Source organism: Mustela nivalis (assembly GCF_964662115.1).
Source record: "Mustela nivalis genome assembly, chromosome: 9".
In the NCBI taxonomy this organism is placed as follows: Eukaryota; Metazoa; Chordata; class Mammalia; order Carnivora; family Mustelidae; genus Mustela; species Mustela nivalis.
In genome coordinates, this window is record NC_139028.1 from 45,779,662 (window position 1) to 45,795,042 (window position 15,381).

At 42.0% G+C, this 15,381-nt stretch overlaps 1 protein-coding gene across 2 annotated transcripts in view; it reads left to right on the forward strand.

Annotated features, from left to right (window-relative positions):
* The first annotated feature begins 3,048 nt into the window (after positions 1-3,048).
* Positions 3,049-15,381, forward strand: part of SLC36A4 (solute carrier family 36 member 4) — a 54,718-nt gene continuing 42,385 nt past the window's right edge. Inside the window, exon 1 of one of the 2 annotated variants that reach the window (XM_082682685.1) lies at positions 3,049-3,236. Coding sequence is in view for 1 of the 2 variants with exons in the window: in XM_082682686.1 (XP_082538812.1) it covers positions 3,185-3,236 (52 nt within the window). In the remaining variant the exon portion in view is untranslated. The remainder of the gene's footprint in view (positions 3,237-15,381) is intronic. The other variant, XM_082682686.1, reaches the window with a different exon arrangement.

Below are 15,381 nucleotides of genomic sequence, written 5' to 3' on the forward strand. Positions count from 1 at the left end.
TTAAGTGAGTATGTTTTAAACCTATTTTTACACAGAGAAAAACACAATTTTTCCTCTGGGAAAATTTTAAAATCAGAACTGAGAAAAAGAGGCCAGTATTTCTCTAAACCATAAGATATAGAAAATGAGAGTTCTTAGGAAGCATGTTTGCTGTCAGGCAAACCTGAGAAGCAGTGGAATTCTGCTGCACAAACTAACGCAGATGCCCAAGCAGCTGCACAGAGAAAGGTGATTAGTGGAGAAGGAGGTAAGAGTCCCAGAGCAGGAGGATCTGCTGTTTCTGAGCGAAGGCACATCTCTGCCCTAGGGATTTCAGTATCCCCATTAAATTCTTCTTTTGGCTTAAGCTAGTTTGAGGTGGCCTTTCTCTCCATGGTAACAAAACCTTCCTAAATCACACACTTGGCTTATTGACGCTTTTATGAACTAGGCAATGTATAAGTGCTTTATATGCTTTATCTCATTGAATCGTCACGACAATCTGTGAGGTTGGTAAAATTTTACACATAAAGAAACTTTATACATTCAACTGCTGTATAATAGACAGCACTAGCTAGATGTCCCGTGGTGTAAATCAGCATGTCAAAAACATACCACTTCTCCATCTGTAAAATGGGGAAAGCTGTTCTCACAGCCGGAACCACTCATTTTCCCTACATACACCTAGCCAAGTCCTTCTTACCTTGAGATTCCAGCTTAAATATTCTCCGAGGAGACTGTCGTGCCTCCCCAGTCTGCAGTACGTTTCTCATTAGCACTTGATGTCCTTCTTCAACAATGTAATTACACAATATTTTGTGTAGTTCTTTTCCTTTGCACTCTCCTGCGTTGAACTATGAAGTCCAGGATGGTGGGGGCTATCCTAGAGTTGTTTGCCATTACAGCCCCTACATCTAGCACCATCTCCCTGGCACATGGAAATTGCTCCATCAACACGTTTGGAGACATTAAATATTTCTAAATATTTTCTTTTATGTATTTATGAGGCTAGAGTCAACAACTTTCAATACCAAACGTGCAGGGCACTCTGCCAGCCCCTAACTGAGCCAAAAACACATACAAAGATATGGCCTCTCTCTTGCAGGGGTTCACAGTATAGCTGTGAACTCAAACTGAATTTGACTTATTTGAGCTGAGACTCAAAGAATTATAATACAAGGGGAGATGATTTATAACAGAGATATAAACAAGGTGCCATGGTCATAAGGGAGGAAATAATCAAGATATAACCTAGGAAGTTAAAGTGAGGAAAGAAAAGAGAAAAGGCCAGGGCTATTCAAATGGTTAGATTCTTTATGTCTCTATCCAGATACAGCTTTCCCCCATAACCTCTTCCAATCTGTAAGACCTGGAGAAGAAGTGACAGTATCTTCTCAAGTAGTGGTATATGAAAACCATCATTTTCTTGAGTCTTGGGATCACCCTGTCATTGGCTGATCTCCATATCACTCTGCAAAGACACCGAGTCTAGCTGCCTGCCTCAGCCCAGTCTTCTTCAAAGAAGCCCAGGTCTGTATTACGGGTCAGGCCTTCTCCCCCGACTCCCCCCACCCAATCAGATCTGCTTTCCTGATGCTGAGATTAGAGGACAATGGCTTTGAGCCCCCCATCCCACCTTTTTTTTTTTTTTTTGCTTTGATTCCTTTTAACACTCAAAGAATAATGCTTCTCTGTCACAACACTGTCCCAAGTATTCTCATCACAATGGGTGGTTTTATGGACAATTACCGGTCTAATGACTGTTTTATTTTCCACTCATCTCTAACCTAGTCCTTCATCAATGCCGTTTAGGGACTATTCCTCTAGCCATGACCTAGAATAGAATTCTTATTTCTCTGCCTTCATCTGTGTTACTTGTCAGGGACATTTCAAATCAAACCTCTCTTTGGGGTTTGCATGTGGATGTGTGTGAGTGATTGGGGTTGATGTGAGGGAAAACAAATATTTGTGGCAAATCATCGTTATCACTAGTAAAACCTACAAAGGATGCAGCAAGGAGGAGAAATTGGATATTATGTAACTGTGTACCTTTTTAATATTAAAATTTTAAACATTTAACACTGTCACCATGTACTTACAGCAGTGGTCTTAGAAATTAGATGCCCCCCCACCCCCTGCAAAAGACTTTCCCAAAAGACCCCACTGAAATGGAACAGACCTATAGAAAAAGTTTGACTGACTTTAAAGAACAATGAAATGAAAAAAAAAAAATTGAAAGCATTTTCGAAATTAAAATATTTTCCTTTCAAACCCAAAGCTTGCTTCATCTATTATTCATCAAAATGAACTGGTACACACCTGCGAGGTCAGCTTTGTGTATTGGTTGAGAGCCCTTTCTCTGGCTGCAGTTAGAATTCCCTCTTTGCCATTTATTAGTTCACCGTCCTTGGGCAAGTTACTTAGCTTTGTGTGCCTTTAGTTCCCTCATCTGAAAAATGGATATAAATACTAGAATTATCTCACAGGATTGTCATCAGAATTATGTATAGTGCTTAAGGATATTTGACAGCACATCAATATAATTCTTAATCTTAATTTTTTTTCAGCCCCGAGTGAATGTCAAGTATTTTTGAAGGGCACTGAAAAATCCTTGAAGTGAAACTATTTGATTAAATTAAATCCTAAATGGGAGTGCATCCTGCATCTCTTCTAAAAAGGGGCACCGGAAGATGGATAACTAAGGAACAGTCAGAACTCCAACACGGAGAGGGGACAGTCTCCTCCTACTCTGCGTTCTCCCAGGTACCATACAGAATGCTAAAGCCTTGCAAGTAGATGGGCTCCTCAAATTTAAGTTCGTGGTCATCTTTAAAGTCCTCCAGGGAACGAGAGGCCTGGATTCCCGCCAGCTCTAGGCTCCCATCCCGGAGATCTCCGCAGCGCCCCTTCTCTCCGGTTATCCCACCCCGCTCCGCCCCGCCTTCCGTCACTCGGGTCTCCCTCCCCAATGCTGCTCGCCCGCAGCGCCCCGCGAGCCCCAGGGGGGCCCTTCGCGCCCCAGCTCCGCGGCGGGCCGGGCCGCGTCACTGCGCATGCTCCTCGCCGCGCGGGTGGGGTGCCCGGGGCCGGGAGGCGGGCGCTGGGCGTGGGTCCCGCTCGGCTGGGAAGGCCTCCGCCTGTCGCGGGCCACGCAGCGGCGGGGGAGCGCGCTCCGGGGCGACGGCGTCCTGGAGACCCCGGCGAGATGGAAGCGGCGGCGCCGGCGGCGGCCGAGGCGGCGGGGCGCGAGGAGCTCGGTGGGTGCTGCGTGCGGCCCGGACGCGGGGCCGCGTGTCCGCGGGATGCGCCCGGGACTCGGTGCAGGCGCTCGGCCTCGGCCGGGGAGGCTGCTGCTGGCGCCGGGCCGCCGCCGCCCCTCCCCCTGCGCGTGGCCGGGCCGCATCCGGCGCCGAGCGGCTGGTCGCCGGACCCCGACAGGGGCGGGTGGCCTTCTCGGGGCCACTGGGTGTTTCTGGTCGGGGCTCTTGGGGTCGTGGGTCGGGCACGGGTTTGGAATAAAAACCCAGCCGAGCAAACCTCCCCGAACAGGGGGTGAGTTGAGGCTGGGGAGGTGACCGACCTGGGGACCGCACCCGCGCAGGAACCCGCTGGCTGGGGAGCTGGGCCGGTGACGAGAGGGGCCTACAAAGGGCATCAGATGGGCGCGCGCGCGCGCGAGTGTGTGTGTGTTGGGGGCTGGGGTGCGTTGTGTATGCAAAGGCAAGCGAGAGTCTGCGCTGTGACTCTCACTGTTTTCTCCAGGGGTGCTTGACGGCTTTCACACGCCGCAGCCCCATCCTGAGTCCTGGGTGACTCCTTCATTTACCCTATGCCACCTCCGAAGTGGCGAGCGCGTCGTGCGGACCGGACCCGACGGGAGATACCTGTAGCTACCTCACTAGCCGAAGTTTGTTTTCCTGCCGTCCTGCGGGCTTATCTGGTCTTATCTTCCTGGCCCCTGGGAATGCAAAAGCTTGTTTATGGTTTCCTGCCATCAGCAGGGAAACAAAAGCAAGGGTCAGGGCAGTACAGTCCTTTCCCCAGCCAGTGATACGCATTCTATTTAGGAATATTTTGAAATCGGCCCTGAGTGTTCAAATGGTTTTTTAAAAGTTGAGCTTTTTAAAGCAACACTTCATTTTAGTGACTAATAGGTTGGTGGTCCCGTAATAATGGGCAGGGCACTCTGCAGGTAATTTCTTTCAAATCGTAATAAGGGTAGAAATAAACTTAGCATTTTCTTGATTGCATACTGTGTGTCAAGCAGCCAGCTAAGTGCTTTACATATGCATTGTTTCTTTTAATCTTTAACACGATTGGGTGAGGTAGATGCTGTTATTATCCCCATTATGGTAATTTTAAGTTAATTAATAGCAGAACCCAGATATGAACCCAGGTTTATCTGACTGTTTGAAATTCCTTAAAAACACATCTTAGGATGTGGAGAAATGTGCATTCTCCTGCGTTACTGGTAAGAGCAGTGTAGTGTCTTTATCCTTAAAAAGGCACATATCCTTTGACCCAGCAATTTTACTTACAGAAGTATTTCCGAAGGTAATAAGTCAGGTAACAAATACTTAACATTGAGAGATGTTCACCACATTCTTTGTAGTTGAGAAAATATAGTAACTATCTAACTGTCCAGTTAAAGGAAGATGGGTGAATTGTGATAGAGCCGTATGGTCATGTGCTGAATAAACATTAAAAGTAGTGTGGGAGGGGGCGCCTGGGTGGCTCAGTGGGTTAAGCCTCTGCCTTCAGCTCAGGTCGTGATCTCAGGGTCCTGGGATCGAGTCCACATCAGGCTCTCTGCTCAGCAGGGAGCCTGCTTCCCCCTCTCTCTGCCTGCCTCTCTGCCTACTTGTGATCTCTCTCTGTCAAATAAATAAATAAAATCTTTAAAAAAGATTCTAAAAGAAAAAAAAGTAGTGTGGGAGGATGTTTACCATATATGTTTTTATTAACTGAGAAAGGTTCCAAGTTATTTCTTAAAAGTTATGTCTGTTCATTCAACACATATTCAACAAGCTTCTCTTATGTGCCAGACGCTGTTTTAGGCACTTGGGATACATCTGTGAACAACACAGATGTATATATAATAAAAGATCAAGATTCCTGTTCTTGTGGGTTTGTATTCTAGTAAGAAGACACAGACAATGAAGAGTAAAGACAATAATCAACTAATTATATATTATGTTAAGTGAAAAGTGCTGTAGAGAAAAGGACAGAGTAAGAGAAGTCAGAGTCAGGGTGGAGGCTGGACAGTTACTGTATTTTATGAAATGGACAGAATGGATCGTATTGAAGAGGTGAGGTTTGTGTAAAGACTTGGAAGAGCTGAGGAAACTAGTCAGGTGGTATCTGGGGAAAGACATTCCAGGTAGAACGAATGGCTGAATAAAGACAAATAACACAGAGGCTAAGATGGCTGAAGTGGGATGATCAAGATGGTGATGTGGCCAGGTTATGTCAGGTTTTCAGGGTTGTGTAAAGACTTTGGCTGTTACTCTGAGAGAATGGGGAGCCAGTGCAGGGTTTCGGCGGAGAAATGACATGATCTGACTTGAATTCTAAAAAGATTACACTGCTGCTGTGGGAAGAATAGACTGTAAGGGGCAGAAGTAGCAGCAGATGGGTATTTCTGAAATGCAAGAAAGAAATGCACATGTTCCTCACTGAAGTATGCTCGTAGCAGTGGGAGTGGAGAGAAATGGTTAGACTCTGGATATACTTAAAAGTAGAACCAGCATGATTTCCTAACAGATTGGGAAAGGGTTGAGAGTGAAACAGGAAACAAAGATAACTCCAGGGACCCGAGTATCCAGAAGAATGAATTTGTCACCAACTCAGATGTTACGGTGGTTTTGTAGATACTTGTTTTTGATACTTGTCTCATCCAAAGGAAGAACTTGATTTTCTTCCCTTGGAGTGTTGATTGGATTTAGTAATTTGCTACTATTGGATAGATTATGGTGGACATGATAATGTGTGACTTCAAAGCCAGATCCTAAAAGACATTGTGCCTTGCTCCCTTTTGGATCCCTCACTTGGAGGGAAGGCCAGCTGCCATGTTGTGAGGACACTCAAACAGGTGTTGAGTGAGCAATGGGATTGATTTCTTGAGTTAGTGAAAGGTCTGGTCTAGAGATACAAATTTGGAAGTCATCAGCATGTAGATAGTATTTAAAGCCATGGGACTGAATGATAATGTACAGGAGGTGGGTGTATTTGTGTATATTCTAAAATGTTACCAGTGGTTATTTCTGGGTGGTGAGGTAATTTTAATTTCAGAAATGTTACATATATATATATATATGTATATATATATATATATATATATATATTCTGATCTTCTACAGTGACCAAATATTATTTAATTTAAAAAAGATTTTTTAAAAATTGAGCATGTGTGTAAAAGGCACTGATAGAAATGTTAAGATACAGGTTTCCTTAAGCTATACAAATGTTATTTGTATAGCATAAGAACTATACTTTATTTCATAGGCAGTGAGGACCTCTGGAAGTTTCTTGCTGTGCATGTTTTTCAGAAATGAATAAAATAGTTACTGTTACTATCTTATATATGTAGTAGTTTATAGATTTAGATAGCTACATTATGTTGTATTAACAAAAAACTTTTCTACTTTTAATTTGTCCATTGTCAAAATAGAAGTGATTTCCTTTATTTTGCTATAATAAAAGTAATATGTTTATTGCTTTTTTTTTTTTTTTGATTAGCCAGAGAAAGACAGTAAAAAGTACTCATGATCCCTTTGCCCATCTCCATCCTTGTTAACTTATTCCCACTAAAAAAAAAAAAAAATGTTTATTTTAGAGAAAGTGAGAGAGAACAGGGGGGGAGGGCAGAAGGAGAGGGAGAGAATTTCAAGTCAGCTGGGCACTAAGTGTAAGCTTGACACAGGCTCACATTGATGTCCTTGAGATCATGACCTGAGCTGAAATTAAGAAGCCCGTGCTTGGGCGCCTGGATCGCTCAGTGGGTTAAGCCTCTGCCTTCAGCTCAGCTCATGTTCTCAGGGTCCTGGGATGGAGCCCCACATCGGGCTCTCTGCTCAGCGGGGAGCCTGCTTCCTCCTCTCTCTGCCTGCCTGCCTCTCTGCCTACTTGTGATCTCTGTCGGTCAGATAAATAAATAAAATCTTGCCCATTCACCCCTTATTCCCATTTTTGGTATATTTCCTTGCTTCCATTTTAAATTGACTTTTTAAAACATCATTGAATTAATACTGTTGTTATCTAGCACTTTTTTTTTTTAAGATTTTATTTATTTATTTGACAAAGAGAGAGAGATCACAGAGAGACAGGCAGAGGGTGGGGGGGGGAGGCAGGCTCCCTGCTGAGCAGAGAGCCAGATGTGGGGTTCAATCCCAGGACTCTGAGACCATGACCTGAGCTGAAGGCAGAGGCTTAACTCACTGAACCACCCAGGTACCCCGTCCAGCTTTTTCACACTCAGTATGATATACCTTTCCCTGTTTTACTCAGACTTCAAAACTATAATTTAGCATCACTGTAATACTTTATAAAGTGGAGGTCTGTAGTTAATTTTGCAATTTCCTGATTGCTGCACATTTTGGTTGTTTCCAAATTTTCAACATTTATGATGTTTCAATCAACATCTTTGTGCAGAAATTCTTTTTTTCTATATATTGGCTTGTCAGAAGTGGAGTTAGTAGGTGAAAGGATAAACATTTTTAAGATTTCAAGACCTGTTGCTAAATTAACGTGGTTTTCTTGAATTCTAACTACAAATAAAAATTTAGGTTGATTTTGGGTTAGGAGATTGAGGTTGAGACAGTTGTCTGGGCAGGCAGTAGAAGAGATGAAACAAGTACTGTCTAACCTAAGAATGTTCCAGTTTTATGCCACAATAATGTATATATATATGTTATATCATGTATGGTATATAATATTAAATTAAGCTAGTGTCTCTTATTCATCTGTAATTTTTCCATAGAAAATAGAATATAAATAGAATAGAAATAACTGTGTTTAGGTGGTTTGGTGGTTTGGTTTCCGTTGCTTAATAGTGTTTTATCATATAAGGCATTCATTATTAATTCTTACCTGTAGTGATCACATAGCACTTTTTAGAACTGCCGGTTCAGTACTAAGTACTAAGCGAAAAATTACAGCAAGACATGGACAAATAGTAGACTTTGTGTGTAATGTAAATTGTATTTTGTAACTTTTAATTATGTTGCATAAGTGTTCAGATTTTTATTCCAAACCTTCTTAATTTTGTTAAAGGTTTTACCATGCTAAGTTTTTCAGTGTTTGTGTCTTCCCCAGTCTGTGTTTCCTTCTGGCTGGTGTCACACATTTTGCCTACTCAAATTTTGCCTATTATAGCAGTTTGTAGGTTCATAAATGCTCAGAATTATTAATCACTGACAACTTCTTGTCAACAGTTAAAATCCTATACAGCATCATTTGCTTATGATATGTCATCGTGGGGGCGCCTGGGTGACACAGTTGGTTAAGCATCTGACTCTTGGTTTCAGCTCAAGTCTTGATCTTAGGGTCCTGAGATTGAGCTCTGTACTGAGCAGAGTCTGCTTGAGATTCTCTTTCCCTCTGCCCCTTCTTCCTGAACCCCCTGCACATGCATGCACTATCTCTCAAGTAAAAATAAATAAATAAATCTTTAAGAAAAAATAATCTCTCAGGGTACCTGGGTGGCTCAGTAGGTTAAGCCTCTGCCTTTGGCTCTGTCATGATCTCAGGGTTCTGGGATCAAGTCCCACATCGGGCTCCCTGCTGAGCGGGGAGTTTGCCTCTCTCTCTCCTTCTGCCTCTCCCCACTGCTTGTGTGCTCTCTCTCTGTCTGTCTCTCAAATAAATTAAAAAAATCTTAAAAAATGAGGTGCCTGGGTGGCTCAGTGGGTTAAAGCCTCTGCTTTTGGCTTGGGTCATGATCTCAGGGTCCTGGGATCGAGCCCCACTTGGGCTCTCTGCTCAGCAGGGAGCCTGCTTCCTCCTCTCTCTGCCTGCCTTTCTGCCTACTTGTAATCTCTGTCTTTTAAAAAAATCTTAAAAAAAAAAGCCAAAAAACTCTCTTTGTGTAGGAAGAGGAAGAAAACTAGTATTTATTAAAGACTTACATCCCAAGGATTAGGCTCTGTGCTTCCTGAATATAACCTCATTTCATTACTATAAAACCCCTGTGAGGTAGAAGTTACTACTCCCATTTTACACATGAGAAGATAGGCCCTGGTTAAAATACAAATCAGATTGCATCACTCCTCTGCCCAGAACTCTCTATTTCTGTGTTGTCCAGTGCCATTGTCCTTAGCCCTGTGTGCATTTGAAATGTGGTTTGTCCAAATTAAAATCTGCTGTAAGTGTAATGCACACGGGATTTCCAAGACTTACTATGAAAAATAGAATGTAACATTCTGGTTAGTAATTTTTTATGTTGACTGCATTTTGAAATGATAATACTTTGATTTATTGAGTTGCATAAGACCTGTTATTAAATTAATTTTACCTGCTGCTTTTCCCTCTTTTTAAAAATGTAAATATTAGAAAAAGTTACTTCCGGTTCACATGATGTTTCTGTTGTACAACACGGCTGTAGGTGGCTTTCCTATCACTCGGAATGGTCTGCAAAGTGGTGTGCCGTCTGTCTTCTCTAACCTCACGCCTTCCTCCTCCTCGTCCTCTCCTCTCTGATTACTCTGGACTCCTTCCTACTTAAACACACTGGGCTCTCTACACCCGTGGGGCTTCTGCCTTTGTTGTTCCCACTGCCTAATTGCTCTTCCCCTAGATATCCACAATATTTACCAGATCTTCGGGTCTTCTTTAAAATCCTTCTTTCTCCAGGAGAGCTAATTTGACTGTCCTAACTGAAACTACGGGCTCTCCCTCCCAATCCCTAGTTTCCTTGTGAGTATCGAACACTAGCATGCTCCCTATTTACTCACTTAACTGTCTCTTCCATTACTAGAATTTGAGCTCCATGAGGTTAAGAATTTCTCTTAGTTGTAGGAATTGCTTTTTTCCCAGCATCTTTGAATGCCTGACACATAGGTGTTAATACTTGTGAAACTGAACTGGAAAGGATGGCACCCTCTCGCGTGAGTATGTTCCATCAGGAGGCACCGGGCTTCTGTGATGGGGGCTCCTGGCAGTAGATGTTGGGGAGAGGCCATGCCATTCCATTCGTGGAGCCTCTTGAGTGAGCCGTGCTCGTGCCTCTGCATGGCCCCTGCTCTGTGCTCCCCCGGCGGTGCTCACATGCGCAAAGCTGTCCTTGTGTTCACCACCACTCCCTTCTCTAGCAGACCCAAAGGCAAGGCCTTCAGAGTTTATTGTGCCAAGAAAGGCAACTCCCTTGTCTTACTCAGCTCAGGCTTTTAGAACAAAATACCTTCAGTTGGGTGACTGAAACCACAGACATTTCTTTTTCAGGGCTCTGAGGGAGGAGGAAGTCCAAGAGCAAATGCCTGCTGATTCAGTTCCTGGTGAGAGCCCTCTTCCTGGTTTACTGATGGCCATGTTCTTGCTGTGTCCTCACGTGCTAAGAAGTGTCCTCTTCTTAGAAGGACATGTTAGGATTTTATCTAACCCTCATTACATGCCAAAGGCCCTATCCCCCAATACTATCCCATTGGGGGATGGGGTTTTAATGCATGAATTTTAGGGGGACACAAACATTCAGTCTAAAACATCCTGCTGATGGCTTCCACATACACATCTTTCTGGTTTTCTGCAATGGAATGGGTCCAGGAGCGATGAGGGACATGGTTCTACCCCCTGTCCCCCCCTCTACCTCTCTGACGTGGAGTTCAGAGGAATGAGCGGTGGGAAGAGTAGTAGGAGATAAGATCAGAGAGGGTAACAGTGACACCACAGTGTGCAATAAGCCAGGGAAGGACATGGTGGGTGGGGGTGCCTTCCTTGACCCTGAGCTAGAAGCTGCTCACTGGAAAGGGGTTGCAGATCTTGACAAGACTGATTTGAAAATTTTAATCTTTTGCTTACTATTTTGAATATCTCTTGTACCAAACTCAGTGCAGCCTTTGATCATTCCTTTTCAGTTGCTTTTGCCAACTTTTTACTTGAATTTAAAATGTTAGTGTATCTCTATTATTCGGTGTTCAGTTCTGTTCTCCATACAATCTCTGAGTGACGTCATCCTGCCTTTTGATCCCAGTTATTTCTTAACTACCTTCTGATGTAATTCTCAAATCTTTATATTTAGCCCCAGGTTTTCTTCTTACTTCTAGACCCTGTTCCTGACTGCTCATTCAGGATATAATTTCAGTTTACATGATTTAAAAATTCAACTCGTATTTCCTCCTTAACATGCTGCTTTCTCTTTTATGCATTTATTTGTCCCTCATCTCCTGCATTCCAGATATCGAGGGTCCACTAGCAGACAAGTCGAACATCACTGCTGTCACTTCATGGAGAATGCAGACAAATAGAATGGGCCATTACAATACAGTGTATTACAGGAGGGTTGTAGGGTGCTGTGGGAACACCCACAGGAGAGACTTGAGCCAGGCTTGGGGTGAGGGAGGCTACTGGGAGATGGTGGTGTCTAAACTGAGACCTGAAAGATGAGCAAGGAATAGTTAGACTAAGTGGTTAGACAAAATTGGATGGGAAGAACAGGGAACGGGAAAATAGAGTATGATTCAGGAGGGAACAGCATATGTGAAGGCCAGAAGCAAGAGAAAAAAGGCCACGGAGGGAAGAGAAATCATTCCTTATGGCAGAACTAAAGTCACCAGACTAGCTTAGATTCCCAGAACTAGTGCTGGTAGGATTGGGATTCAGCTCAGGCTTCTAAATTTGAGATCAGGGCTGTGGATCACACGACACTGTCTCCCTGTGTTTCTTTTCTCAGGGACATTAGCATCCATTCCGTTTTCTCCACTGCGGTCACCTAGGAAGCATCCTCTGCTCCGTTATCTTCCACGTCTAGTTGGTTAACAGTCTTGTTGTGTCTCTCCTCTGAATAACCATTCTCTTCTCTTCAACCAAGCTAGCTTAATTCATGCCCTCACCGGTCTCTTGCCTGCACTGTGTGCTGACTGGTCTTGCTGAGACCAGTCCTGCCGTTTTTCCAGTTGTTGCTGACACTGCTGCCAAGGTGATGCTACCCAAATGCACATCTGACCGCTTCCCCTTGAATTCTTTCTCTGGCTTTTCACAGCCTCTGAGATCAAGTCCAGAGTCCCTAGTACGGTTCAGAAAATCTTTTCGAGCTTTCCAGCTGATCTTCTGCCATCTACATATGCATTCAGTAACTCTGAAGATAACCAAGCAGGTGCATATGCTCCACTCGTTCTCATGGCTTATGCCAGTGTTAAAACCTCTCGCAAAGAATTCAAGAGTTAAATATAAGAAGACAGTATTACTGCATTTTCCTATACTGTATGCTAAACTTTGGAACAAAAATACAATTTCTTATTTTTTATTGAAGTATTACCTGGAGCTTCTGAAAGTCATAAGTGACTGGTTGAGACTCTATTTATTAATAAATCTCAGCCTCAGAAATCCAGGCCTCAGTGGGCTCTTGTCATTTAAAGATGCAACTTCTTGGGTAGTTAGGTGTCTTTGAATATATTCTTTAGAGTCAGTAACTATTTTATATCATTCAAGTTAATGTAATCAGGCCTAAAACCCAATTTCTTCACCTACTCTTAGTTTACTTCGTTTAACAGATGTGTATTTCTTAGTATGTAATGTCAACTAAATAATATAGGTGAAGTCGCAGAGAAAAACTTAGAGAGTTTTTTTTTTTAAATGTAGTTTTAAAAAATACGTTTAAGCATATACTTAGAACTTAGCTAATAATGTTTCACAATGCTTTAATGGTCTATTCGAAACAGTTTATAAATGTGTACTTCTTAAATTCCTAACATTGTTAAGAATTATTTTTATTTCAAATAGTTTCAACTTTAAAAAAATTGACTCTTTAATCTCATTGTTGTAGTTCAAGAAGCTTCCTGGAATTATTAAATTTTATTAAGGCTTTAAAGGTGAAAGGTGAGACAAATGGATTTAGACCAAAGAAAGAAAAGTTACTTTTCAAGTAAGTCATATTTAATGTTTCCTAGAGCACATAAAGTTGGGAAATAATGAATTTAAGAAGTGAGGAAAAGTTTAAACCATAAGGCATTTACACTGTTAAAATTAAACAAGACAGTTGCTACTCAGTGTAAATTTGTTAAGAGTGACTGGGAGCCCAGCCAACTTTTAGTTGGGAATTTGAGGACACCTTATAATCCCATTTTAAAAACTTGATTCTGGGGCACCTGGGTGTCTCAGTGGGTTGGGGCCTCTGCTCAGGTCTGCTCAGGTCATGGTCCCAGGGTCCTGGGATCGAGCCCCGCATCGGGCTCTCTGCTCGGTGGGGACCCTGCTTCCCTTCCTCTCTCTCTGCCTACTTGTGATCTCATGTCTGTCAAATAAATAAATAAAATCTTAAAACAACAACAACAACAAACAAACTTGATTCTGTGAATTATGGAACTAGTAGAACTAGTACTATAGATTATTTTAACACTTCTACAAATTCAGGCTTAACTAAAAGATATGACAAATTATCTGGTGATGACATTAAAAGTAAACTTATCCTTCAGAGTTCATATTTTTTTAAGTTGCGAGAAAACGTTTTTCCTGACTTGCCATTGCAAGTCAGTACTTCTTGGGAAGTATGCTTCAAATAACAGATTGTTCAGTTTTTGAGATGTTGGTAGTGATAACTGTCTTTATGGAGAACTTAAATAGTGTGCTTAGTATACACAAAACATACTGTACAGCCTCTGGCGGAAAGAAATTAGTTCAAATAACTGACAATTTGAATAACTGAATGAATAAAAATGCAAATGAACTCAAGAGTCAGCAAGGGCAATGAAATGAAATTTGGAGTGAAAATATTAACATGATTCTATTTAAAGATGATGTAACAAATAATGATGATTGTTATCAATTAAATTTGTATTGAAGTCCTACTCTTCAGTCCGTAAGTGACCTTATTTGACAGTAGGATCATTGTAGATGTAAATAGTTAAGATAAGGCCACACTGGAGTGGGGTGGGACACTAATCCAGTATGACTTGTGTCTTTATAATAAGGGGAAGTTAAGACACAGACACGCGTGCTGGGAGAATGCCCTATGAACTTGAAGACGGCCATCTCTAACCAAGGAGAAAAGCCTGGAATCGATCCTTCTCTTCCAGCCCTCAGAAGGAACCAACCATACCAACATCTTCATTTTGGACTTTTAGCCTCCAAAGCTATTAGATAATAAATTTCAGTTCTTTAAGCTACCCACTTTGAAGTACCTTGTTAGGCAGCCCTAGTGGTTTTACAAGATAAAGTATCAATTTTCTTTGTACAGAGCATAACAGAAAATGATAAGAATCTGTTCAAACCAAAGATGACCTTAATTTGTAATACTAAATAACACTGGAATAAATGTGACATAGCTCCCTAATACTGAGAATCACTTAATTTTCACTGTGTGCAGGTTTAGACTGAACCACTTTGAAATCCCACAATGTCCGGCAGGTCAGAGGGTTAGAAAAACTACCCAAAGATGAAGTTGGGGAATTTGAATTCTAGAAAATACTCATTAATTTACACTCCGGGCATTTGGAGTTTTTGATAGTTCATTGGATTTTACTTCACACATATTAGTAATATTATTAGAAGAAGAATATATATTTTTAAGAGATTTCTTTATTTATTTTAGAGAGTGTGAGAGTGATTGGGGAAGGGGCAGAGGAAAAGGAAGAGAGAGAATCTCAAGTACAGTTGCTTCTGAGTGCAGACCTGATGTGGGGCTTGATGCCAGGACCTTGAGATCATGATCTAGCTTTAATTAAGAGTCAGATGCTTAACCAACTGAGCCATCTGGGTGGCCCTAGAGGAAGAATATTTAAATGACTTAAGCATAGACTATTTTCAAGCATTTTTTTCCCCAGTGGTTTATTTTTTAAATTGTAGTATGAACACTTAACATGAGATCTAGGCCTCTTAACAGATACTAAGTGTACAGTACCGTGTTGTCATCCATCGGCACAATGTTGTCTGTCCAGTCTCTAGAACTTACTCACCTTGCATGCCTGGAATTTTACACATGTTGATTAGCAGCTCCCTGTTCTCCCCTCCCCAATGGCAACCACCACACTAATCTTTGCTTCTATGAGTTTGACTATTTTAGATCCTCATATAGGTGGAATCATGGTATTTGAACTTCTGTGACTAGCCTGTTACATTTAGCCTAATGTCTTTAAGGTTCATCCGTGTTGTTGCATATTGCAGAATTTTTTTGAAGACTATATAATATTCCATTGTAAGTAGACCTCTACTTTCTTTATCCATTTATCTGTCAGTGCCCATTGTTTCTACGTGCTG